The 26,657-nt window shown below is 43.5% G+C and overlaps 1 protein-coding gene across 2 annotated transcripts in view; it reads left to right on the top strand.

The window, feature by feature from the left end:
- Positions 1 to 26,657, top strand: part of CNKSR3 (CNKSR family member 3) — a 99,205-nt gene that overhangs the window by 20,974 nt on the left and 51,574 nt on the right. The window contains exon 2 of one of the 2 annotated variants that reach the window (XM_084622990.1): positions 16,184 to 16,261. The exons of the other annotated variant lie outside the window; for it this stretch is intronic. Coding sequence (XP_084479116.1) covers positions 16,184 to 16,261 — 78 coding nt within the window. The remainder of the gene's footprint in view (positions 1 to 16,183; positions 16,262 to 26,657) is intronic. 2 annotated transcript variants of the gene reach the window in all.

The following is a 26,657-nucleotide window of genomic DNA, read 5'->3' as shown; positions in this document are numbered from 1 at the left end:
AGCAATTTTGAGCGCTTTAAAGCGCTAGTGTGGATAGGCTCCAAGCGCTGGGAGCCCTGTCCCAGCGCTTGGAGCTATTCCCCTTGTTGAGGTGGATTACCAGGAGCGCTGGGAGAGCGCTTCCGCATATGACCGCACTCATACTTCAAAGCGCTGCTGCAGGAGTGCTCCTGCGGCAGTGCTTTGAAGTTTCTAGTGTAGACATAGCCTTAGATAGTAACCTCTTTGGGACAGCAGGTACCATCTTCTTGTTCTGTGTCTGTACAGCACCTTGCACAATGGGCTTGGTCCATGACTGGGATTCCTAGACATTACGGTAATACAAATAATAACCCTCCACTGGAGTCAGAATGCTGGTCTTAGTAAGTGAAAACCTTTGTCCCTTTGTCGTAAGGAATGTATCCACAATTTGTTTTTAATTTGGGAGTTCAAACAGTATTTTAATTTTGTTTTCATAAGTCTTGCTCTACCATATTTAAGTGATTAGCAACTGTTGATAGCTAGTTATTCTTATAGGAGTGGCATAAACAAAACATCTGGTAACAACTAGATTCTAGGCTTGCTATTCATAAATGTTTCATGACGTTTTGTAGTAATCTCCTAGATTACTGTCTCAAAGGCTGGTTATCTGTGAACTTTAGCGGCTTTTGGCTTACTGCGTATTATTCTTTGACTAGCTCATGGATGTAACAATAGCTGTGGCGGATTCCCACATATGTACTTTATTCATCTGTGCATACACAAAGTAATAGACTTTGTTGCATCAACTAGATCAGTTCCACATGGTAGCATGAGAGGAGATTGCCCCATTTCTTCTTGGGAACCAAGAGTAAATGTTGCAAAACTGCCTCCTGCTTCCACTGTGGGAACAGGACATCAGAGCCTTAATTACTGGAGTTCGGGAAAAGGAGCTGTTGTGACTAATGAACTACTCCTTAAACCACAAAAATCCATACTCTTTTGAACAGAGTGAGCTCTTAATTGCATGTTTTAGGTGAAGGCCTTAGAGCAGGGTTTGCTGCACCGCAGTAACTACATTAAGTTACCGAGCACACAAACCTGATGTAAGAGAAATACAAACAAGTAACGCACAGTATACTAACACGGTTTTAAAACAAAATAAATTTGGGCTTGACCTGTGTAAACTTAGTATTTATTTATTTATTTATTTTTTTAAAGGTCAGCAAGGTCCCTAGCTACGTTTGCCGATGTGTATCAATAAACATGTCTCTTTCTGGAAGAAAGGTGTTGACCTAATTTCTCTGGGCCGTGTGTAGCTGGAGCCTAAAATATTAAAGTATTAGTTGACCAGCCATGAAGGTAAATCCCTCAGAAGCGTGCTTCAAAGGGAACTTTTGTTTGTTTCAATAACCCATATTTTTTATACCAAAGAGTACTGACAATGTAAGCGACTGAATTGCACACTTCATCTCTTTTTTTTCTTTTTTTCTTAAAGGAAATTAATGACTCTGTCTTGAGTAAAAGTTCTCCTATTAGCAGTGGTAAGAAAGGACAACTAGATGGCTAGAGGTTGTGTAAATAGGATGCATAATCTATGACTAGAAGATGTCACAGACGTCTTTCTGACTGACCTAAGTGGAATTGGTTGGTTGGTTTCAGTCTATTTGTCCGTGACCGGGTATTCATATCACAAAAGCCATTGCCATAGTTGGCATTAATTGCTCACTTGTTGGGCATCTCAGCAAAGTGGTTACTCCTGGGGGAATCACTGTTCGTGCGCAAAATTCATGTCCCCTGCAGATTTTTTTTGCTTCCCCACAGAAAAATGACTTTTGACAGAGAAGCAAAGGAAAGCTACAAGAGCGGTCATGCGCCCCTCCCTGGCAGTGCAGGCATGTTGGTTTGAGCACCTGGAGTAGCTGGTAGAGCCGTAAATCACCGCTGGGGTGGGGAGGGCTGGGCAGGTGTGTGTGTGTGAGAGACAGACACTCTGTCCCTCTTGCTTGCTATGGCAGCATGCTTGGTGTGAAGGGGCAGGGCTTCAGGGTGTTTCTGAGGAGTTAGGTGGGGGGCAGGCTCTGTCCCCTCAGGTAGAGCAGAATGTAGCAGCCTGCCTGCTTAGTGAATTATTCCCATTATCTTTGTGAATTCCCCCAGGAGTATAAAACAGGTGTAAAAGAAAGTATGGGCTTATAAATGTTTATAGTGCTTTAGTGATTTAGAACTGGTCTAGATTTTTGGACTGAAAAAATTTCCCCTTAAAATGTACTCTCTGAACTGTTTGCTACTGACCTTTCTGGAGATGGTTAGTAGCCAGTATAAATTGTGAGTTTGATCCCCCAGCCCTCATTTGCTCTTCAGTTGCCTATATTGTAACACTGAGCATAGGGCTGCATATATTTGTTGACTAATAACTAGACATAAAGGGTCAAACCTAGCTACATTACCGTTAGGCCAGGGGTTTGATACCCACTCCCTTTCTCCATCCATTGTATTGTAGTTTAAATAAATTACCGAAATACTTGAAACCAGAGTGATTATATTGTGTTGTTTTGTCAAATAAAATATGCAGGATTTTAAAATACTGTGCACAGAATTTTTAATTTTTTGATACAGAATTCCCCCAGGAGTAAGCAGTGAAGGATTTGAATGGGTTGGAAGCTGACCTATCTTCTCCATCCTAGAATCAGTCCCTTTGGGTTAGAATATAGTGAAGCGTGCACTGTCATCACTGTATGTGAGTAAATGGAAGACTTTGGTTTGCTTGGGCTGTCAGTCCAGTGTCTTTTACAAGCACTAAATTCACACATGCAAAGAAGGTGCAGGATAGAAGTTGAGAGGAAAAATGGTAATTGGAGAGATTTAATTCCTGCATACTCACAAGTACTGGTTGATTCTAATGCCATTAAACTTAGAATTATAAACTTCTGGGATGGGGGGAAAATTTCATGCTTGTTTGATGTGGGAGAGGTAGGATTTCCATTGAGGGAGAAAATAGTGAGTTAAAAGGATTGTACATGGATAGAGTGATCTGGCAATATGATATACAAATTTTCATTTTGTCTTGTGGGCAGCTTCTTTTTCCATTCCTGATCATGCTGTGTATGGCAATCAAATCAATTGCTAATGAGGAAAAATAAGATGAGGGAAGTAATGCATTTTATCAAACTTCAATGCAATATGATTTTTGAAAGTCTTACACAGCCTACTTTTGCTCTTAATGTCGTTTCACCTTGTTCCTGCATACATCTGTCTACTAATCCTCTTTTTCCTCACGTGCTTCCCTTTTGTCCTTATCCTCACCCTCTTCCCCATGCTTCCGTCTAGATATCTAGCTTTCATCTTTTCCCCCTGTTCTGTTGAATAAACTGCCCAGTTATCTTATTTCCTTGTCTACTGGCATTCCTGTCGTTGAAACAGTAGTTCCTGTTCCCTCTCTTCTTTGCTCTTACATAGTTAAGAGCCAGCTTGGCTGTATCCTGGTTGTTTTCAAAGCTCTTCTCAGTGAAGAACCCAGACAGTGTAGAAAGAACAAGGGAGGATGAATGCCATGTGGCCAGCAAGTGCTCTGTGGAGCAGCAGTGGTTCATGGAGTGAACCTGGTTTGGGAACTCCTAGTATGGACTGAGTTTTTCATCATCCCCCAGTCGGGAGTGGCCAAATTCATTATGTGTAGCTGTTATGATGACAACTGTTAAACCAGTTAGTACTATGTCACCTTTCTAATGAATGGGATCCACTTTGCAGAAACCAGCATCGCAACCGATACCCTTACTGAAGCTGCCAGAAGGAAGCCAAGAGAGGCCAAGTGGGAGTGGCGACTGAATGATGCTCCTAGTGGCACTCTCTCTAGCTTGGGGATGCATATGTTACAGCTGCTTTGTTGCTGTTCTGTGGGTAGAGGCTTCATTTTCCAGAGCTGTCGGTTTGGCATCTCGCAAAAATATTCCTGTCTTTTTAAAACTGCCACTAAAAATCCCTAGAAATCCTGACCTCTCACAAATAAAGGTAAAGATTAGCTTGATATAAAGAAGGCCACTATAGGGCATGTAAGTGCATGGGAGAACAAAGCTGTTCAGTGATCAGTGTCTAGAAATCATTACATAAAAGTCAATAATCTTGTAATTCATGTGCTAAATATGAGGTAACAGAATCTTGAAACCTGTTAAATGTCAAAGTGACTTTAGTCCTCTAACCTTGAAGTTCTATTTGGTTTTAAAGTCTCCTCTCCCAAAATAACATGTATGCTTGCACTAAAGTACTTCTTTGAGTTTATATTGGTACATGCTCGCCATTTGGCATGATGAGCAATTTTGCATGATTTGGAACACTGAAAATGTGAACATAGGCTGGAAATTTTAATAGATCACACCTATGTACAGGTGACCATCCAAAAATAAATCCTAGATTTTAGTTATGTTGGGTTCTTCATCTTTTTGGGTAGATTGAAAATATAAGGCCCTCCAATGCTTAGCTTAGACAAATGGGTAATGAGGAAACCGTCCAGTCTGTGAGTTTGTTGTCAAAATTAAATCTTTCCATATTGTTTGAATTCACAAAGCTCACAACATTTTCTGGATCAAACTTAATATCTTTTGATTAGCGGATACATCAGTCACCATAAGTTTCCATGCCTTTTAGTTTTATACAGACCTTATCCAGAACAGATGCAACCTTTTAAAAAGTGATGTGTAGTTTGCAAGGTTAAAACCCCCCAAAACCAACACTCTAATTTTGCTAGGGATTTTTTTATAGCCTTTTCCTTGTTTTGAGTTAGTAGCACTAATAAAACCACTCTGTGATAGATGTGAATATTACTCCTATAAAAGATTGGGGGAAGGAGAGAGCTTAATATATCATTCTAGCAACATGGTTTTCAACCTAGAAAATGTGTTAGAGGTACAATACTGTTTTGTTAGGGAGAGTTAAAGGCAGCTAGGCTTGTTACAAAAAAGAGAACTAACAAAGCTATGAGTGTTTTAGAATAGTAAACATGCAACATAGTTCTCCTTTTCCCACCTGTCTACCTTCCATTCTCCCTGTGTCTTGCTATTTTTGATCCAGGATCACTCTGCATTGGATTTCTTATGGAATTGTGCATCTTTTTTTATATAAAAGAATGTTGTTATACAACCTGCAGTAGTTCTTACATTGTGCTGGGGTACTGCTCCCCTCAAGTCACACTTCTGCTTAGGACTGTACATGCAACTCAGTATTTTGGAATACATCTTAATGGACAATGTAGGACCTCTGAGCACCAATAGAAGGCTAAATCAAATAGAAAATTATGAATGACACTAAAAACCCCTAATCATTAAACAACTAGAAGAACAATTTTATAAGAAACAGAAAGAGAAACAAGTTTTTTCTTTCAAGTGACTCTAGAAATAGGTAGAGGATGGAGGATTGGATAGAAAACTAGGCCAAGTACCAGACCCCTTGCTTGTTTTCAGTGCTGATTGGCCTATGCTAGCTCTGTCTCGTTCTTACCTTTGGGATGAACTACTTCTGTGCAGTGCAGTGCTGCCCCTCCTCCTCACTCTTTCTCTAACATTATAGCGCTAAGATATGAAAATGTAGAATTCTGTTAATGTTATTAACAGATGTGTAAACATGACTATGTAAAAACTTCTGTGTGCTTAAGCCATATTCTGATTGGTAGTTATCCATGTCCTCAAAGTTGGAGGGGCTTCCAGCAATAATTGGTCCTTAAAAGATGGTTCTGTATTAAATTACAAGTCAAGCAGACTGAGGAGAACAGTTAAATTTGAGAAAAGCAACGAAAACGCTGCCTGTTGCTGCAGTGATTAAGTTAATAGAAAGCTTCTCTTCCACCCACAGAAGTTGGTCCAATAAAAGATACTACCTCACCCACCTTGTCTCTGTTAAGTTAATAGATGATCTTTTGGTGACTGCTGCAATATTAGAATAAGCAGAACAACTATTATTATTTGTACTTAATGTTGCGGTTGCAGTAGTGGCAAGTGGCTACAGTCAGGATCAGGGCCCCATTGTACTTGGTATTGTATACCACAAAAATACACAATGCCTGCCGTGCCCTCCACCCCCGGGATTGTCCTAGCAACCATTTATAGGATACTGTATCCCCTCGAACATGTGTGTAATTGAGAATTCTGTGTTTGCACAAAATCTTAGAGACTCTGCCAATTAAAATGTTAAAATCACTATACAAAAAATTCCAGTTTCTAAAAAAGTACCCCTTTAAAGTAAAGATTAAAAAAATCCTGTTTGCATAAAGGTCTCTTCAGCAGATGAAAAACAGACTGACTGTACAGAGAGACAAAGGAACTGACTAGACACCAACTCTGTGTGTGTGTATGTGTGAGAGAGATAATATGCATGCATTGATTGAAAACTGTGGCAAGCCTTCCCTTGCATTAATAGTATGGTGATGACTCAAACTAGGTGTTACAAGGTTGTTTTAAAAGGTAGTATTAAAACTTACATTGTTACAACTGTGTGTTTTGATGAGAACATACCATTAAGCTGTATAGGAAGATTCACCCCTCTCCTGCTCCTAGTGTTTCAGTCTGTGGCTGTATTTGTAGGGCATGGCTACACTTGCAGATATAGAGTGCTTTGAGTTAAACCAGCCTTCGTAGAGCGCAGTAGGGAAAGCGCTGCAGTCTGTCCACACTGACAGCTACAAGCGCACTGGTGTGGCCACATCTGTGGCACTTGCAGCGGCATTGGGAGCGGTGCATTGTGGGCAGCCATCCCAGCATGCAAGTGGCTGCAACTTGGTTTTCAAATGCGGGGGATGGGTGGAGTGTGTATGTATGTGGGGAGAGAGGGAGTGGGTTTTTGGGGGGCTGAGAGCATGTCACCATGCTGTGTTGTAAGTTCAGACATCAGGAGACTCCCGCCTCTCTCTCTCTCACAGCATTCCACACTAATGACTTGCTTTGTCTTGGAGCAGATAAGCATGCCAGTTGTCAGAAATGAAGCTTTCAAAGGGCATATCCACATTCTTGCAGCAATTCCAAAACAAGGACAAGAGTGGCCACTTGACTTAAGGGGATTATGGGATGTTTCCGGAGATCAGAGGGCAGTAATGCAACACCTTGTTCACACTGGCGCCGCGGCACTCCAGCAGGGCCGCAGCAAACGTTATCCCACTCCCTGAGGTGGAGTACCAGCAGCGCTGTAGCCACGGAGTGAGAGCGCTCTCCGTGCCTTGCCAGTGTGGACGGGTAGTGAGCTAGTGCGCCCGGGGCTCCTTTATTGCACTGTAACTTGCAAGTGTAGCCAAGCCCTTAGTGATTTACTCAAGAGCTTTACTTTCACCATAAGATGAGCTAGGAGAATTAAAATAGGGCAGGGTGGTGCTAAATGTGTTTTCATTGCCTCTCTTAGCAGGTTTTGTTTAAAATGTCACTTGGTCTTTTTGCCTTTTCAGTGTAAAATCAGAGCACCTGGAGCAGGGAGAGAGATGGGCTCTTTTGAAGAACTTCTCTCTGATGATGAGGCATAAAAATGATGATCCATCTCTCTTTAGTGCAAGCTAAAGGCAGGCTGAATGCCACTTCAGCGTCCTGACTGACCTATTCTCCCAGTAACTTGGGAATCTAAGGTGTGAGGCTGCATGATTGTATATAGTGCATAACATGCATCTGATATCTAGCCAATTGTTTTATATTATCTTGAAGAATGTGACACTATTGTATGACTTAGCATTCACCTCAGGTGATGGCAACAATGGTGTAGTCCACAGTGTAGACTTGAATTAGGCACTACTCTGTCAACAGCACTTATGGTGGTGGTAACACAGAGATTAAAAAGGCCTGAGCTCTGTGTGCAGTTTCCACCACTTGAATTACAGGGCCTACCGTTCTTCCTGTGGATAAGGCTTCAGTGTGATAGTCACTACAGGAAACCAAAGCCTATTGTTTGTTTTGTAAAAATCTTTGTTTTCCATTTAAAAAAAAATGCTCTAGTTTTCATAACCATGGGAGTAATTTTCTAAGTAGGAACAAACCTGCTTACTGTATTTTTCACTCCATGCATCTGATGAAGTGGGTTCTAGCCCACGAAAGCTTATGCCCAAATAAATTTGTTAATCTCTAGTGTGCCGCAAGTACTCGTCGTTGTTTTTGCTGATACAGAGTAACACGGCTACCCCTCTGAAACCTTTCTAAGTAGGGACAGTGTTTTGAGCTCATTTTTGAAAGTGAAATGATGAAATACTTAAAGACCACTCTTGAGGGGGGGAGAGTTCTCTTTTGAGCCTTGTGCATATGATAAAACTGAGTGGTGTGAAAAGGTTGAATTCAGTATGGTTGTGAGCTGGCAAAATTTGAGGAAAACTGAATTCTGTGTGTTTTAGTTTAGCCAAAACTTCTGTATCTGGTAGTTGCAGTGACATCTTCTTACAGATTTCTTTGCGACATAGTGACTGCTGGTGGCTGAGGGAATGTCTTCCAGTGTTGTTGGATCTTGCTTGCTTGGCACTGGTGGCTGCTATGGTCCCCAGTTGTTGTGGATCCACTGCTTAGAATTCTGGGAAATGTTCACTCGGTGACAAGGTGCTAGGCTTCATATTCTACAACGTGGGCTATGTATAATGGACTCTGACATATAGGGATATATATGGGATGGACTTGAAATTTGGTTATAGAGTTCAGAAAATTGTGAATGTTACTGCACTAACTATTTGTCCATGGAGCTCTAAGCTGATGTCGGGGTAGTCAGCACCACTGAATAGCCTAGGAAAATTCCTTGTAAATTTCCTGGAACCTTCAGCAGCCCAGGAGATCCAAAAACCCTGGTTCAGATGAGGGAAGCTGGATGAGCTGCTCATATGTGCTTAGAAGGTCTTGGGTGAGTTGACTGACCAGAATGCTCAACCTGAAGTTGGAAGCAACAACTTGTTCTGACCTCATGTTGCTGCCACCTACCTGCACAAGAAATGAATGATTTTCCCGCTGGTGTTCTCTGCCTCAGCTAATTGTTACTAGATATTATACACAGAAGAACGCATGTGGTTAAGCATGTTATGCACTCTCCACAAAGTCCTAAATAGTATGAAAAGGGAAACAAAGGCCTTGTGTATACCAGGGGCTATCCCCAGTTACAGCCATCAATGGCCAGCCTCCACTATAGTAGCGCCTGTACAAAGCCCTAGTATAGCTAGGCAGAGCTGCCATTTGCACTATTGGAAATGACCCCTGTTTCACGGGGAAGAGTCTAGGGTTGCCTATGACCAATTAACACTTTTTAAACACTGCTCACCCTTTTTACACTGCACTCAAATGCCAGCCCTCCCTAACTTTACATCATCCTCCCAATTTTTACGTGTAATTATGATATGACTAGTTAAGGCTTAAATCTACAAATTTTGCAAGCATGCACACATTTTTATATGTATAAAAATGGGTGTCGCTCACTACCGCTTGTGTCCAATGAATATAGCAAGTAGCGCCACAGCCGGGGGCGGGGGGGCATTCTTTCCCCACTGCCCTTGTTGCACATGCGCAGACTGTGTGCAGTGAGGAGATGTAAGAGGCAAGCTGTGGTAATTATGAATGGGTTGAGGTGCTCCTGGATTCACCAGCCCAGCCTACTTGGACTATGTTAATGTGCTATAGGTACTTAGCCCTGGAATCCACTAGGACTTTAGGTCAAATTTAGCAGCATTAAATCGATGTAAACCTGCACCCATCCACACGATGAAGCCCTTTATTTTGACTTAAAGGGTTCTTAAAATCGATTTCCTTACTCCACCCCTGACAAGTGGATTAGCGCTTAAATCGGCCTTGCCGGCTCGAATTTGGGGTACTGTGGACACAATTCGACTGTATTGGCCTCCGGGAGCTATCCCAGAGTGCTCCATTGTGACCGCTCTGGACAGCACTCTCAACTCAGATGCACTGGCCAGGTAGACAGGAAAAGAAGCGCGAACTTTTGAATCTCATTTCCTGTTTGGCCAGCGTGGCAAGCTGCAGGTGACCATGATGGAGTCCCAGAATCGCAAAAGAGCTCCAGTATGGACCGAACGGGAGGTACAGGATCTGATCGCTGTATGGGGAGAGGAATCCATGCTATCAGAACTACGTTCCAGTTTTCAAAATGCCAAAACCTTTGTGAAAATCTCCCAGGGCATGAAGGACAGAGGCCATAACAGGGACCCGAAGCAGTGCCGCGTGAAACTGAAGGAGCTGAGGCAAGCCTACCAGAAAACCAGAGAGGCGAATGGCCGCTCCGGGTCAGAGCCCCAAACATGCCGCTTCTATGATGAGCTGCATGCCATTTTAGGGGGTTCAGCCACCACTACCCCAGCCGTGTTTGACTCCTTCAATGGAGATGGAGGCAATACGGAAGCAGGTTTTGGGGACGAAGATGATGATGATGATGATGAGGTTGTAGATAGCTCACAGCAAGCAAGCGGAGAAACCGGTTTTCCCGACAGCCAGGAACTGTTTCTCACCCTGGACCTGGAGCCAGTACCCCCCGAACCCACCCAAGGCTGCCTCCTGGACCCAGCAGGCGGAGAAGGGACCTCTGGTGAGTGTACCTTTTAAAATACTATACATGGTTTAAAAGCAAGCATGTGAAAGGATTACTTTGCCCTGGCATTCGCGGCTCTCCTGGATGTACTCCCAAAGCCTTTGCAAAAGGTTTCTGGGGAGGGCAGCCTTACTGCGTCCTTCATGGTAGGACACTTTACCACTCCAGGCCAATAACACGTACTCGGGAATCATTGTACAACAAAGCATTGCAGTGTATGTTTGCTGGCGTTCAAACAACATCCGTTCTTTATCTCTCTGTGTTATCCTCAGGAGAGTGAGATATAATTCATGGTCACCTGGTTTCTTCAGGGGACACTCAGAGGAGCCCATTTCTGTTTCGCCACAGGCAAACAGCCCAGCAGGAATGTTCCCCGCTGTTAGCCACAGGGAGGGGGGAGGGTTGAGGGGGTAGCCACGCGGTGGGGGGAGGCAAAATGCGACCTTGTAACGAAAGCACATGTGCTATGTATGTAATGTTAACAGCAAGGTTTACCCTGAAAGAGTGTAGCCACTGTTTTATAAAATGTGTCTTTTTAAATACCGCTGTCCCTTTTTTTTTCTCCACCAGCTGCATGTGTTTCAATGATCACAGGATCTTCTCCTTCCCAGAGGCTAGTGAAGATTAGAAAGAAAAAAAAAACGCACTCGAGATGAAATGTTCTCCGAGCTCATGCTGTCCTCCCACACTGACAGGGCACAGACGAATGCGTGGAGGCAAATAATGTCAGAGTGCAGGAAAGCACAAAATGACCGGGAGGAGAGGTGGCGGGCTGAAGAGAGGGCTGAAACTCAAATGTGGCGGCAGCATGATGAGAGGAGGCAGGATTCAATGCTGAGGCTGCTGGAGGACCAAACCAGTATGCTCCAGTGTATGGTTGAGCTGCAGCAAAGGCAGCTGGAGCACAGACTGCCACTACAGCCTCTGTGTAACCAACCGCCCTCCTCCCTAAGTTCCATAGCCTCCTCACCCAGACGCCCAAGAACGCGGTGCGGGGGCCACCGACCAACCAGCCATTCTGCCACAGAGGATTGCCCAAAAAAAAAAAGACTGGCATTCAATAAATTTTAAAGTTGTAAACTTTTAAAGTGCTGTGTGGCATTTTCCTTCCCTCCTCCACCACCCCTCCTGGGCTACCTTGGTAGTCATCCCCCTATTTGTGTGATGAATGAATAAAGAATGTATGAATGTGAAGCAACAATGACTTTATTGCCTCTGCAAGCGGTGATCGAAGGGAGGAGGGGAGGGTGGATAGTTTACAGGGAAGTAGAGTGAACCAAGGGGCGGGGGGGTTTCATCAAGGAGAAACAAACAGAACTTTCACACCATAGCCTGGCCAGTCATGAAACTGGTTTTCAAAGCTTCTCTGATGCGTACCATGCCCTCCTGTGCTCTTCTAACCGCCCTGGTGTCTGGCTGCGCGTAACCAGCAGCCAGGCGATTTGTCTCAACCTCCCACCCCGCCATAAACGTCTCCCCCTTACTCTCACAGATATTGTGGAGCAACAGCAAGCAGTAATAACAGTGGGAATATTGGTTTCGCTGAGGTCTAAGCGAGTCAGTAAACTGCGCCAGCGCACCTTTAAATGTTCAAATGCACATTCTACCACCATTCTGCACTTGCTCAGCCTGTAGTTGAAGAGCTCCTGACTACTGTCCAGGCTGCCTGTGTACGGCTTCATGAGCCATGGCATTAAGAGGTAGGCTGGGTCCCCAAGGATACATATAGGCATTTCAACATCCCCAACAGTTATTTTCTGGTCTGGGAATAAAGTCCCTTCCTGCAGCTTTTGAAACAGACCAGAGTTCCTGAAGATGCGAGCGTCACGTACCTTTCCCAGCCATCCCACGTTGATGTTGGTGAAACGTCCCTTGTGATCCACCAGATTTTGCAGCACTATTGAAAAGTACCCCTTGCGGTTTATGTACTCGGCGGCTTGGTGCTCCGGTGCCAAGATAGGGATATGGGTTCCGTCTATGGCCCCACCACAGTTAGGGAATCCCATTGCAGCAAAGCCATCCACTATGATCTGCACATTTCCCAGGGTTACTACCCTTGATAACAGCAGATCTTTGATTGCATGGGCTACTTACATCACAGCAGCCCTAACAGTAGATTTGCCCACTCCAAATTGATTCCCAACTGACCGGTAGCTGTCTGGCGTTGCAAGCTTCCACAGGGCTATCTCCACTCGCTTCTCAACTGTGAGGGCTGCTCTCATCTTGGTATTCGTGCACCTCAGGGCAGGGGAAAGCAAGTCACAAAGTTCCATGGAAGTGCCCTTACGCATGCGAAAGTTTCGCAGCCACTGGGAATCGTCCCAGACCCGCAACACTATGTGGTCCCACCAGTCTGTGCTTGTTTCCCGAGCCCAGAATCGGCGTTCCACGGCATGAACCTGCCCCATTAGCACCATGATGCATGCATTGGCAGGGCCCATGCTTTCAGAGAAATCTGTGTCCATGTCCTGATCACTCACGTGACCGCGCTGACGTCGCCTCCTCGCCTGGTATCGCTTTGCCAGGTTCTGGTGCTGCATATACTGCTGGATAATGCGTGTGGTGTTTAATGTGCTCCTAATTGCTAAAGTGAGCTGAGCGGCCTCCATGCTTGCCTTGGTATGGCGTCCGCACAGAAAAAAGGCGCGGAATAATTGTCTGCTGTTGCTCTGACGGAGGGAGGGGCGACTGACGACACGGCTTACAGGGTTGGCTTCAGGGAGCTAAAATCAACAAAGCGGGTGGCTTTATATCAATGAGTATTTCAGGCAGGACTTCACGGAGGGTTCCAATAAGAAATGGTGCACCTAAGTTATTGTTCTTATTGGAACAAGGAGGTTAGCCTGGCCTCTGATTGATTCATGGCTAGATTTACCTCGCTGCACCTTCTCTGTGAGTGACTGCAGTGTGACCTAGAGGAATGAGTCCCCTAGATGGGGGAGAGGGGGAAGAAAATGAGTACAAAACAAATCTGGTCTATTTCTTGTTTTGATCCACTCCATCTATCTTTTACATCTTTGGCTGGCAGCAGACGGTGCAGAAGGACTGCATGCCATCCACATCTCATGGCTGCTCAGCAGAAGATGGTGCAGTAAGACTGCTCGCCATCCTCATCTCTTGCCTTCCCGGCAGAAGATGATGCAATAGGACTGCTAGCAATCCGTATCGCCTGCCTGCTCACCATAAGACAGTTCAATAGGACTGACTGCAGGACTAAAGAGAATGACCTCGTCAAGTCACTCCAAATTTAATCCCTGCGCCCATGTCTGCCCAGGCGCTCCCAGCCGATGTGGCCAGGAGCACCTCGGACATGACGAGGACGGCTACCAGTCCTATTGCACCATCTGCTGCCACAAGGCAATGGGTTGCTGCTACTGTGTAGCAATACCGTACCGCGTCTGCCAGCACCCGGGAGACATAGTTACCTATGTCGGTTGACGTAGTGGTGACGGTTACCTGAGCGGGCTCCATGCTTGCTGTGGTATGGCGTCTGCACAGGTAACTCAGGAAAAAAGGCGCGAAACGATTGTCTGCCCTTGCTTTCACGGAGGGAGGGAAGGGGGGCCTGACGATATGTACCCAGAACCACCCGCGACAATGTTTTAGCCTCATCAGGCATTGGGATCTCAACCCAGAATTCCAATGGGCAGCGGAGACTGCAGGAACTGTGGGATAGCTATCCACAGTGCAACGCTCCGGAAGTCGACTCTAGCCTCGGTACTGTGGAAGCACTCCGCCGAGTTAATGCACTTAGAGCATTTTCTGTGGGGGGACACACACTCGAACATATAAAACCGATTTCTAAAAAACCGACTTCTATAAATTTGACCTTATTCCGTAGTGTAGACATACCCTTAGAGTGCACCAGCAGGGTCCACATGGGCACTCAGAGCAAGCCTGTGGCTTGCCTCCTCTCAGATAGTCACTCTACAGTCAGGAGTGGACGGGGTCAATTTCCAAGCAACCTCCCTAATTCCTCCCTATTTTTTTCATAAACTTCCTTAAAATTCTCAGATTGAGACTGTCATCTCTGTAGACTAGGGGTAATTGTCAGTTTAAAACTTAGTTAAAATGTGTTAACTAACACGTCTTAAAATGCAAGCTATTTTTCTAGTCTAGACTCAGCTTCAACTCAGAAGTGATGCTCATGCCACTCTATTCCTGTGCATAAGCTTCTGTTTTTTGCATCCAGCTGCTAGGGGAGGATCCAGTAGCTCTTTGACCCCACTCAGTTGGGGAAAACTTCTCTTCTTCCTGGATAACTGAGTTTTCAAGCCCTCTGTGGAGCAGAGTTCTTCCTGGCAGTTTCCAAAATAAAAACAACTTGGAGAATAGGGTTGCAGTCCTTTTATAGGAGGAGATCTACGAAAAGGGATCTCTGTTACTGAATGGTTCATTGAGTAAAAAAGCTAAAACTCAAATGTAGTTAATCAAGATCATGCATTATGTTGCTGAAGCCAGTAGAGAAGCTCATGCTGATGTTCAGCCATGTTGAAAGTAGTGCACTGGGACTTGTAGCCTTGTTGACTGTGCCTTGTATTTAAGGTAAACTGGAAGGGTCCTTTTGAGGTTAAAATCAGTCTATATACCACATTAAACTGAGGAGGTATGTGGGTTTGGAGAGAACTCCTGTGTGGTTTAGTCTAAATGCACAAGTTGCACTGAGTTAACTAAAATAATTTTCTTTAGTTAAACTTGTATAATTTTTCTGTGTAGACAAGGCCATAGTTAAATCAATGCAACTCTTCTTAAGAGATCTGTTACCAGTGTTGAAGCAGGATTTTGGTAATTGTTCTGACTGGGTGTTGCTGGTCATGGCACAATCTGTAAGGTCTTGTTAGATATCATTAAGATCGTTATCTATATTACTTCTGGCATATCTTTTAATAGAAGATTTCTGTTTTGCCTCCCCTTTAAAACACACATGCATAAAATTGCTTTTGATGATTGTTCTGTCACCATGTTAAAAGCGATTTATTTACGGACAGTTTCCCAGCCATGTGTTTTCGTTCAGCCAGATGATTTCACTAATAGGCTGTAATAAACAGTAGGCTACATCACAACAATTACTTCAGATGATTACTGTTGGAAGAGCTTGGCTGAAACTGTTAACAAGTTCTTGTCCTAAACTTGGTATTCAGCGTACAGGAAAATTTTGTAGGGTGTAATGAATGTGTGTATGGATAGTTCTTGTTTTTGTTTTTCTGGGGAAATGAGTGGATTGTTATTAAATACAGTGATAATGAACTGGGGAAAGATACAGAATGTAACCAGATCTGGGTCACATTTTTGACTTGATGGCAGTATATCCATGTCAGTGGCACTGGTTATGATGACTTATTTAAACACTACATTTAATTATGTTTAAAAAAAATGGAAAGGGATGTTTCTTTCTTTAGAAGATATAGTCTCCCCTTTCCCTTGAGCTCTGCCTCCCCGCACCGTCCCCCTTTTCTGTGGAGAAATGTTTGGGTATTACCAACGGTGCTGCAGCTGGGTTTACATCACCCACGGCTATCTAAACAGTACTGTATGTCAGTTAAATAAAAAGTCTGGAAATGCGTTATTAGGGCTAGGATATGTGCCCATTCATTTGATTTGTCTCGTTCACTCTGTACACTAGTTAGGGATGCAGGTGAATTGTATCTTGCCACAAATACGGTTTTGTTTTTTATTTTTGTTTTTTAATCTACAGAGTCATGTATAATGCTGTCAGCAATGCCGCTTTGTGGTGTTGGTTGTGAGGCAAGCCCAGGCAGTCTATGCAGTGCAGGTATACTTTATTTTAATGTATATTGAATGTATTTGGTGGAAGTTGGCTTTTGTAAGTGGTTTTTGTTGAAAATAAAAATGCCAGGTGTCTGCCGTGAACATGTGGACACACTTTGCTTTCATCCGATTTATTAAGTTTGCTAAACTAAACTTGTTAATGTGTGGAAAGGTTAAGATTTAGCCATATGCAGCAGATTAGATGAATGCCAGAGCTGGCTGTTAGGTGACTCAGCCCAAGAATGTATATTTATAAAGCCGCCTCCTCGTCCAGTGAAATTTAAATCTTGATGTAAACACTTGCATTTTGTTTCTTCATGTCATGTGCACGTGTTTGTGTACGTGTGTGTTACTACATGCTTAGATATTGCTTCTGACTCTATCTAGTCCAGTGGTCCCCAAACTGGGGGGGAGGGGAGGCGGGTGGTGGGGCTGGGTTGGTGGGAAGGAAGTGCCATCTAGTCCAGCTCCACCTTTTAACCCCAGCTCCTCCCCCATCCCTAGTTCAGTTCCTAGCTCCGCCATCAGCCCAAGCTCCCCTGCTGTGCAATAATGGAGGGTGGAGGGGTGCGACAGGAAAAGTTTTTGGGCACCACTGCTCTAGTCAGTTACCCCGGTTTTGGTGGAGGTTGGAATTAGTGAGGAGTTAGCATTGAAGAGCTGCCAGCAGCAAATCCTGCTGCCAGCAGTTTGAGACCTGGATGTGGGCCTTGTTTGTAATTCCTGTGCTTCTGCCTGTTACAAGTTGAGTATTCAGTATCTCAGGGAAGAGTCTGGATACTAAAGTTTGAGTGGTAAATCCTTAAAGAGGGGTGTGCTCATCTTTTCTACCTCATTGAGCCAGTTTCAACCATGGTGCCTAAAGCTATTGAAGTGACCTGTTATTCAAAGGTGAAGTCAGTGGTTTTGTCTTGACTAGGAAAAGTTGCTAACTTTAAGTCAATTAATATGTGCTAGCTAATCCTGACCTAAACTTTCCTACAACTGCACTAGGAAAAAGGTTGAAGTTAGGTCAGCTTTAGTTAGCATGTATTAACTAAGCCCAGCCTAATGCATCCACTTTTCCCGAGACAAAGGCTATGGGTGGGTGACCAGATGCTTTGAAAATCAGGCCACATAATAGGTACCTAAAGTATGGTGCATTCAGGTGCTTAATATTGTTCAACTAACCTTGACAATTTTGTCTGTACTTGTGTTAAACTAATTACTGGAATGAGGGAAATCATGCATATCCCCAAGATTATGCTATCCTTGCTAGCTGCCTTTAAACCTCAAAAGGAGGGAGGGAGAGAGAGAGGTGGGAAGGAACTGAGCAACTTGTAGAGTTTTTTTCTTTGCTTCTCTTCCTGCATAATGCACAAGTGTGATGCTCTTGATGTTCCTACCGCAATGATATGTAGTGCCGCTTTGTTTGCTTTTATGTGACTAAGTTGTATTGTGAACAAATGACCTGTCTCATGAAAAATGACCATTTAATGTAGGTAACTCTGGCCATCTTTCAGTGTCACTGTGTACAACTTGTAAACAGGTAAATATAAATGTGTGTAATACAGATTAATAGATTTTTAAGGCCAGAAGGGTTCATTATTATAATCTAGTCTGATCTTCTGCATAATACAGGCCATTTCACCCAATAATTCCTGGATCAAGTCCAAATGTTACCCACAGTACGTGTTAAACTGATTGGGCTGAGGAATAAGATGAATAGCATAGCATTGCTTTTAGAAGTCCTTGCTTTCTCATACTGGGAAGCATGTATGTCTCTTTCTCTGTGTATGCACATGTTAAATAAAACCAAAACAAGCCAGCATGTGCAGATATAATGATTGGGGATGATCTTTATGCAGGATGCGTGCAATTGACAGGTTTTTTGGCTTCTGAAGCCCTTGAGATATATGGGTGTGTACTACAATGAATCTCTCTTCGCTAGCAATGTCTATATTTTCAGTGTATAGCCAATGGTTTCTTGCAAACGTACACAGCTGCACTTTAGATCTCGTACTATTACATTTGTGGAGGTGTTGTAACCTATTTTTCAGTGTCAGGTATGACGAAGGTTCATGGTTGGCTCTTAATTCATATCTTCGTGCCAAATGTTTTTATTAAGTCATTCTGGTTAAAGCCAAATTAAGTTACATCATTACCTTTTTTTTTTTTTTTTTTAACACTGATGTGACAGTACAGTTCATTTTTCTATTTATATAGCTTTCCAGGTTTTGCTGTTTTTTCTATTTTGCTTGTAATTCTAAATCTTAAACCTAGGCCATAAATAACAGAAAAATCCCCATGGAAAATAATGGCAATGACTTATAACTCTAGCTGAAGATAACATTATTGGAGCCCTGGATCTTTCTTTTGTTATGTCTAAGATTTCTCTGAAAGTGAGCAATTTTAAAAATGAATTTGGTTGAGCTTTAGCCAAGATTTCCCTGGGAATGGGCCGCAGGTCTTTAAATCATCATTTCTCCCATGGGATGTCTTTCACTCAGTACGATGTTGTGCTCTGATACTGTCTGCCTCTATTGGTTACATGTTTGTCTTGCTGGTGAAAACTCTGCAGTTAGAAATCCTGCTTCAATCTAGACCTATAAATCCCAGAGTGCATTGCTGCTTGCTGTCTATATCGCAACCTGGATTAAAACCTGCATGAACAGCTGTGCAGTTCACCCCTGTCTGTTTTTCGTAGCATTATTTACAGGGCCTGATGTTCGCTAGCCTTTTTCACTGGAGTGTGAAACTGTGGCTGTATTTTTCTCATTTAAATTGTCATGCTGCAGTTCAATATTAAACCTTTAGCCCTTTTCATTTTTTAATAAATTATTTGAGATTATGGAAGGATCTTATGCCTCTGTGGTGGTAAATATTCATGTATTTAGTTCTTTTAAATAACAAAGCTATGAAAAGGGTAAAATAGTTTCTTTTTTACAACAACAAAAAAGTTGATATTTGCCTAAGGCTCTGCATCATCAGCCCTATAGGCCCTACAGCATGGGACATAGGAATGGCAGTTTCCCTCTATTGCCCTGCTAATGCATACTACCCAGAAAGTCTGCCTCTAACTGTTTCACTACCACAGATGCTGCTCCAACAGTTGTAGCAGTGGTTGGAGCACCGGTGTAGACAGGGCCCATGCATTCTTGCTACTGTGGTGGCTAAACCTGCTTGGTATAGATGCAGTCTAAGGGGTGAGAGGTAATTCAGTCTGGATAGCCATTCAATTAATTCAAAATGACAAGTATGCCAGTGCTGGTCAAGGTGGTAAGTTTTATCAGGGGTGGCCAAACTGCAAGCTGCTTGCAGCTCTTTTACAGTTAAAGTGGGGCTTGCAGAGCCCCACATACTGTGTTGCCCCTCCCCCCCCCAATTCTTTGCTTACCAGACTGCGGGAAGGGGGAGACTCAGGGCTTCTACCCTGCAGCAGGGTGGTGGGGCTAGGGGCTTCTGCCAGAGATGACTGTGCCTGCTGAGTATGTGTGGTGGGGGTGGGGGGCACAATTTAAAGGCTCACCCCCCCCCCCAACAGCTTGAGACCCTCCCCCACCCTCAGTGGCCCCTCCCTGCAGCTCCCAGGTGTTCTCTCTGTGTGGAGAGACAGAGGCAAACAGCTGGCAGCTGTAAGGAGGGCTCCATGGGGAGAGGCAGCAGCAAAAGCAGTTCCTCTCCCTACTGCCGCAGCTCCCAGCTTGCCGGCTGCAGCAGCTGCCATGCAAGGAGGGGGCCCGGTGGCATCCTTTAACTAAGCGGGGCCAGCAAACCCTGACAAAAATCTGGGGGAGGCATGTGACCCCCTGCTCACCCCTCCCCCCACCAACGTCGCTTTTGGCTTTTGCCAGTGGGGATGGGGGCTGTCTCGGGGCTCCAGCTGCAATGGGGCTGGACCCCCGGCAGGCGTGCTCTGGCTCTTGAATTTCTGAAGATTGTCGCATGCGGTTCAGAGGGTCGGTAAATTTGGCCACCCTGTTATATTCAAAGCTTTTGGTTTTATCTTGTAATAGAGTTATGGGTGAATGTGAACTATATGGATTTAATTTCTGGGCAAACTTTAATAAATAGTACACCAGACCCTCACTTGAACACGCGTCTATACAGCGCAAATTCGCAAATAATGCAGCAGTGGCCATGGATCCCAAATTTAATTACTTTAATTGCAATTCATTTTAACGCGGTCCCCGCTATAATGCGGTACCGTGCATGGATCCCAAATCCCGAGTTCTAGCGAGGGTCTGGTGTATTTTCAGGTCAAATATTTTTATGTACAATACAATATCCATCATATACAAGGAAAACGATTGTTGCACAAGGTGTGCACTGGGATCTAGTGGGACAGTAGGTGTCCATTAGCAAAGCTGAAGATTGGATACCTCTCCTATCCCTGTTGTGATCTGCTTGAGGAAATGAGAAGGGAGGCATTCTCCTAGGTGTGGCCAAGCTGGCAGGCAAACACTGGCAATCCTTCCAATCCCATCTCTGAATGACAAGGAGAGAGAAGAAAGAACCCATACACCAGGTCATGCTGTTCTCTGCAATATCAGCAGCCAGTAAACCCAGACTTAATCATACAGCACCAGACCTTTGTTTGCTTCACCAAGACCTACTTAAATGATTTGACAAAAATTTGGAGGAGCTAATATGCCCATAAGTAAACTTGACCATGTAAGGTGTAGGAGTTTTATAAAAGTTATTTTTATGTAGCAGAGAGTCTATTATGGATTCTTTTTTTCCTGGCTTTTTTGTAATGTGATACTTAGGATGAGATAATGACTGTGCCATGACTGACAGTGGGGCAATTTACATGTACGGCCAAAAGCACACATTGAAAGAGGTTTGTTTATTCTGCTTGATATGCTAGAACAAGGGTCGGCAACCTTCAGCTTGTGGCCCATCAGGGTAATCCGCTGGCGGGCCGTGAGACATTTTGTTTATGTTGACCTTCTACAGGCATAGCCCGTTGCAGCTCCCAGTGGCTGCAATTCACCGTTCACAGCCAATGGGAGCTGCAAGAAGCGGCGCGGGCTGCAGGGCTGTGCTGGTCGCTGCTTCCCACAGCCTCCATTAACAGTGAACCGCGGCTACTGGGAGCTGTAGGGGGGCTGTGCCTGCAGACGGACAATGTAAACAAAATGTGTCGCGGCCCGCCAGTGGATTTCCCTGAGCGGCCACATGCCGAAGGTTGCTGACCCCTGTGCTAGAAATTTTTTCAAAGATCTCCTGGAAGCTTGTAGCTTCTTTTAGCAAATCCAAGAAGCCCTCTAAAAAATGGTGTAATCTGATGATACTCAAAGTGAGAGAGAATATTTTAGATAATTCAAGATGAATGGAAAATCAAACATAACAATTAAGAAATACCCAGAAGCAGGTGCTGAATACCTATTGCTAACTGTGATTTGTGGGTGGGGTGGGGAGGGAACATGAATTAACACTGAAATTAGTTTTAATTTGCTCCTTTAAAAACAAAACCTGTCAAAGGAACTTTTTGGTTTGCTGAAGACCTCTGTGGCTGCATCATTCCCTGACATTCCATGAGTTGCATGGGGCTGATGGTGTCAGTGATATCACTCCGTAACTAGGGTCCTACCAAATTCATGACCATGAAAAATGCATCATGGACCATGAAATCTGGTCTTTTTTGTGCTTTTACCCTATACTATACAGATTTCACAGGGAAGACCAGCATTTCTCACATTGGGAGTCCTGACCCAAAAGGGAGTAGCGGGGGTGGGGTGGGGTTCACAGTATTGCCACCCTTACTTCTTCACTGACTTCAGAGCTGACTGGCCAGAGAGCAGCGGTTAGTGGCCAGGCACCCGGCTCTGAAGGCAGTGCATTGCCTGCACCAGAACAGAAGTAAGGGTGGCAACACCATACCCTGCCATCCCTTCTTCTGTGCTGCTGCTGGTGGCAGCACCACCTTCAGAGCTGGGCTTCCGGCCAGCAGCCGTCGCTCTCTAGCTGCTCATCTCTGAAGGCAGCCCTGCCACCAACAGCAAGGCAGAAGTAAGGGTAGCAGCATCGCACCCCCTCCCCCCCCCACCGCCAATAACCTTGAGGGACGCCCCCCTTCCCCCACAACTCCCTTTTGGGTCAGGACCACTACAATTACAACACTGTGAAATTTCAGATGTAAATAGTTGAAATCCATGAAATTTATGTTTTTTAAAATCCTATGGCCATGAAATTGACTAAAATCCAACCATGAATTTGGTATGGCCCTATCTGTAACATAGCACTTCCCCTGTGCTGCAGCCTGCCTCTGTTCGAGCCAGCTGACTCTTTCTTCTGAGCTGGCTCTGTCGTACCTCCCTCTAATATATCTCTTCAACCCTATGGCACTCAGCTACTTCAGTCTGAGCTGCTTCTTTAGCTTCACAGAGCTGGCTTGCAGCTTTTCTAGGTCCAGTTCCCTTTTCCATCTACCTGCTATGGTGCCCCTAAGCCTACTTGCTGCTTCCCTACTCTGTCACCCCCACCTATCTTAATGATGCCATATGGTCCCTATAATCTCTACAACTTCCATTCCTTTCAGTCCTGGAGTTGTGAAAATGAATTAATGGGGTTAAATGATGATAATTAATGAAAACATAATATCAAATATAAGAAACCAACACTACGGTATCACCAAAACATGGGATAAGTGAGGCTCTTAGCCAAGGAGTGACCTTCTTTAAAACCAGTAGAGGATTGGATCGAGAGAGATTCTTCCCCCTCCAGGGGTGGTTTCCCAATGGTAGGTGTCAATGCTGCAGTAAATGCTGAAGTAATGGAGCAGAGTAAGACTGTAATATCCTCAGTTATGAAGGTCAGATTTTTACAACCTCAGAATGTTTGTTTACTTGAAAGTGACAAGGAAACAGATAAGGCTTTGGCAGTCAACATGAGACCTAAAATGCTATCCAAAGTGTTAGGTGTCCGCTTAATTGGTTTCTCCAGTTAGCACTAGAGTTCAGCTATTCTTTTATAGCCAGATGCTATATTAGTGTTAACAGCTTTAGCATACCAGATAATTCGTTTTACAGAAGGGAAACTAGGTATAAGTTTCTAAGTTTTCGGCCCATTTCCATGCTATGTCCTAATTAAATGGTCTGATATCGGCCCAGCATACAGATTAAGCAAAGCAAATCACTGTTGCATATATATGTGTTTGTTGTGTTGACAAACCTTTTTGTCCTCCAATATTCCTGGAATCAAACTTATCATTTCATTGCTGAGTGTCTGGTCTTTTAAATAGTGGACATTTTTAATTCCCTGTGCACAGTGAACTATTGGCTAAGGCTGGGACCCAACTTTATATGTTCCTTTTCCAAGCCTGGAAGCTGTCTGCCCCTCTCCATTCATGCACAGCTGGCTCAGCAGAGCTGGGGGCTGAACTGGGGATGGGGACAGAACTGGCCAGCTGTGGGAGCAGTGGGTAGAGTGGAACTGTAGCTGGGGCTGGAGCTGTGCCCTGGCCCAGAGTTGGGCTGGGGCTAACCTGGGCCCTGTTGCATGCGCCCCACTTCCTATGGAGGCTGACACAAACCCCATCACGTGCCCCCTTGTCCCCCATGGTAGCTGAACCAGACCCTACTGCGTGCCCCCTGAATGTTTCTCCATTTGCCCGCCCCCCCTCAGTGGTGCGCCCCACAGTTTAGGGACCACTGTTCTAGAGACATATTTGAAGTGGCTTTATAACATTGAATATAGACTCTTTCCAACTTCATATTCTGAATTGCATTTTATGAGACGCAAGAGGAGTTCTAGTTATACTGAAGAAAACTAGCTTGCTTTTCCAAATGGGCTACATTTTTTCTAAATTACAGGGGTATACATTGAGAGTAACTCCATTGAAATCAATGGAGTTAACTATTTAGTGTGACTGAGATCAGAATCTGGCCCTGGATGTGATACTGAATGATTCATTAATTTGCCATAAGCTAGTCTAACTTTTTTTTATAAAGTTGCCTTGCCACATACCGTACAGGTAATATTTTGCCCTTCCTACCACGTGTATTCTGTGTAGCTTTGATGCTACTGTCCATTGTGTAAATCTGCTGAAACTGAACTGGAAAGCAGGAGATAGAATATTGTATTCCTTCTGAAGTGCCCTGCATCTAAAAAGTATCTGAAGAAGTAAGCTTTCTGAAAAATCCAAGTTCTCTGAAACATCCAGGTTCTGCAGATGGAGAAAACTGAAGTGTATAAGAGAATCTCTGCATTGCACAAACTAATATATAAAGCTGATAGAATCTGGAACATTTCAGATGGTTGGAGGAGATGGAATGTTGCTGATATAGCAAGATTCCCATCACATGATGCATTTGAATGCTGTTTTTGAAGATGTTTTCCAAATTCTTTTGTTAACCAGATTTACATGAGTTTGTCTGAAATTTCTTTTGCCCTATTATGGGAACATGAGCTCTTTTGGCTTACATACCATACATAAATATTTCATTCACACTATGGAAAATTAAACAATAGACTATAAATCTGCTTGCAATCTCAATTAAAATATAAAAAATCTCACACATGTTCCTAAGTGCAAAAAAGAAAAAAAAAATCAGTGTGAATACTTGCTATAAAAGTGTTTGGGTTTCAAGGTCTTCGTTTTCTGATTTTTCATAAAAATTATTACCTTTTCATGACTTTGGTCTTAAGCGTGTTTCCCTCTATGAACAATCCTTGTGCCTTGGGGTTGACTGTTTTGGATTAATAGCCTTATAATTTGGTAGCATTATTTCAGTTTACAAATATTCTCGTGTAGTGACCATGAAAGTATTGTTCTTAAGGGTTATTATGAAAAGCACAGGATCTTTCTTTTAAATACATATTTTCAGAAATAGATGTTGAGTGATGATATATATTCAAGAGGAGGAAAATGTGAATAGGGAAAAGCCCCAAGGAAACTGAAAGGCACAATTCTATTTCTCATGGGGATGTGCACATTAATGTGTCTGGTGTCTCTTTGTGTAGAATATATATATATATATATATAAAGCCAAAGAATCCGTCAAAAAAACTGGGTCAGCACCAGGACAGATACTAGGAACACGAATATTGTATCCAAGAAATTTTGAAGAAAATTTTTTAGCAGTCCAAGTAAAATTTAGTTGCTTGAGATGTCTGTACAATTTGTAATGGAAACTTCCAATGGGAAGTGATGATGGGAAACAGTGGTCTACAGGACAAGCATTAAAAATGGGGAATGCCAAATATGTGTACTGTATATTAGCCTCGGTTTAGATTTGTTTAAATCTAGATTTGAATATTTTAAACAATGAAAGCCAGATTTTCTGGGAAAATAGTTTGCATACCCCAAAGGGGAATTTGGCACACACGGGAGAAAGCAAACACTGGACTCAGTTTTCAGAACCCTCAAGAACTTGCCAAAATAGACTGCAATTTTAATAGGAGACAGAGCACTGGGAAATTTGTGTTCAGCCAACTTGCATCTGGGCACTAATGCAGGTGTTGGCAGCACAAAACAGCTTGATTTTTTTTTTTTTTAAGCACATGTATGTCAATAGTCGTGTGTGAGTACATCCACTCAGGGTTTGACATATCACAACAACTAAGCATGCACAGTTCTTGGAAGGGGAGAGACTGCCTAATCCCAGTGGTGCCCATTGCTGGTAGGGTGCCATCAGAGCAGGTTGAGTGCATTAAACAAGTTTCAGCCCACAAGAGCTTGCAATCTGCAAGGATCCTGTGACTAGAAATTGTACGGCAGTAGTCACTTTACACTTTGCTGCTGTTGTATGAACACATTGCATTTGACTTGCGAAGTCATCTTTAATTTTCTCACAGATATGGGTGTGGCAAGTCAATGTGTCTGGAACACTTGGTTTTTTGTCACCTGTCACAAGTTGATGAGTGTACTCCGTACTCTCATCTTTCCTCATTCCTTTTAGTTCAGGATATTATTACTGTTTCCATTGGTGATGTGTGGAACCCCCAGGCCAATCTCCATGAAGAAGGAAAAATAAATATTAACACTAAACTCTTGAAAACATATTGATACATTCTTGTCAACAGTTACAGTATATGTTATACAATTGTCATATACATGGGCTATATTTCAAATATGTAGTTCTCATGTGTCTAGCCATGTATTTTGTCAGTCACACCGATGCATCTATATAAAGCTGACTGAATCAGGGTGATTTGTTTTCCTTTATTCTGTTTAAGTATGTCTACAAATTGGAGAAGGACATTAAGAGGACCCCATCAACTTTAAAAACACTTCTGTTCGAATATTTTTTTTACCTTTGTCATAAATATAAAGGGAAGGGTAAACCCCTTTAAAGAGGAAAAATCCTCTCACCTGTAAAGGGTTAAGAAGCTAAAGGTAACCTCGCTGGCACCTGACCAAAATGACCAATGAGAAGACAAGATACTTTCAAAAGCTGGGAGGAGGGAGAGAAACA

This window comes from Lepidochelys olivacea (assembly GCF_965140295.1).
Source record: "Lepidochelys olivacea isolate rLepOli2 genome assembly, chromosome: 3".
NCBI classification, from domain to species: Eukaryota; Metazoa; Chordata; order Testudines; family Cheloniidae; genus Lepidochelys; species Lepidochelys olivacea.
Note: the sequence above shows the minus strand (reverse complement) of the source record. Positions and strands in the feature narration are given on the sequence as shown.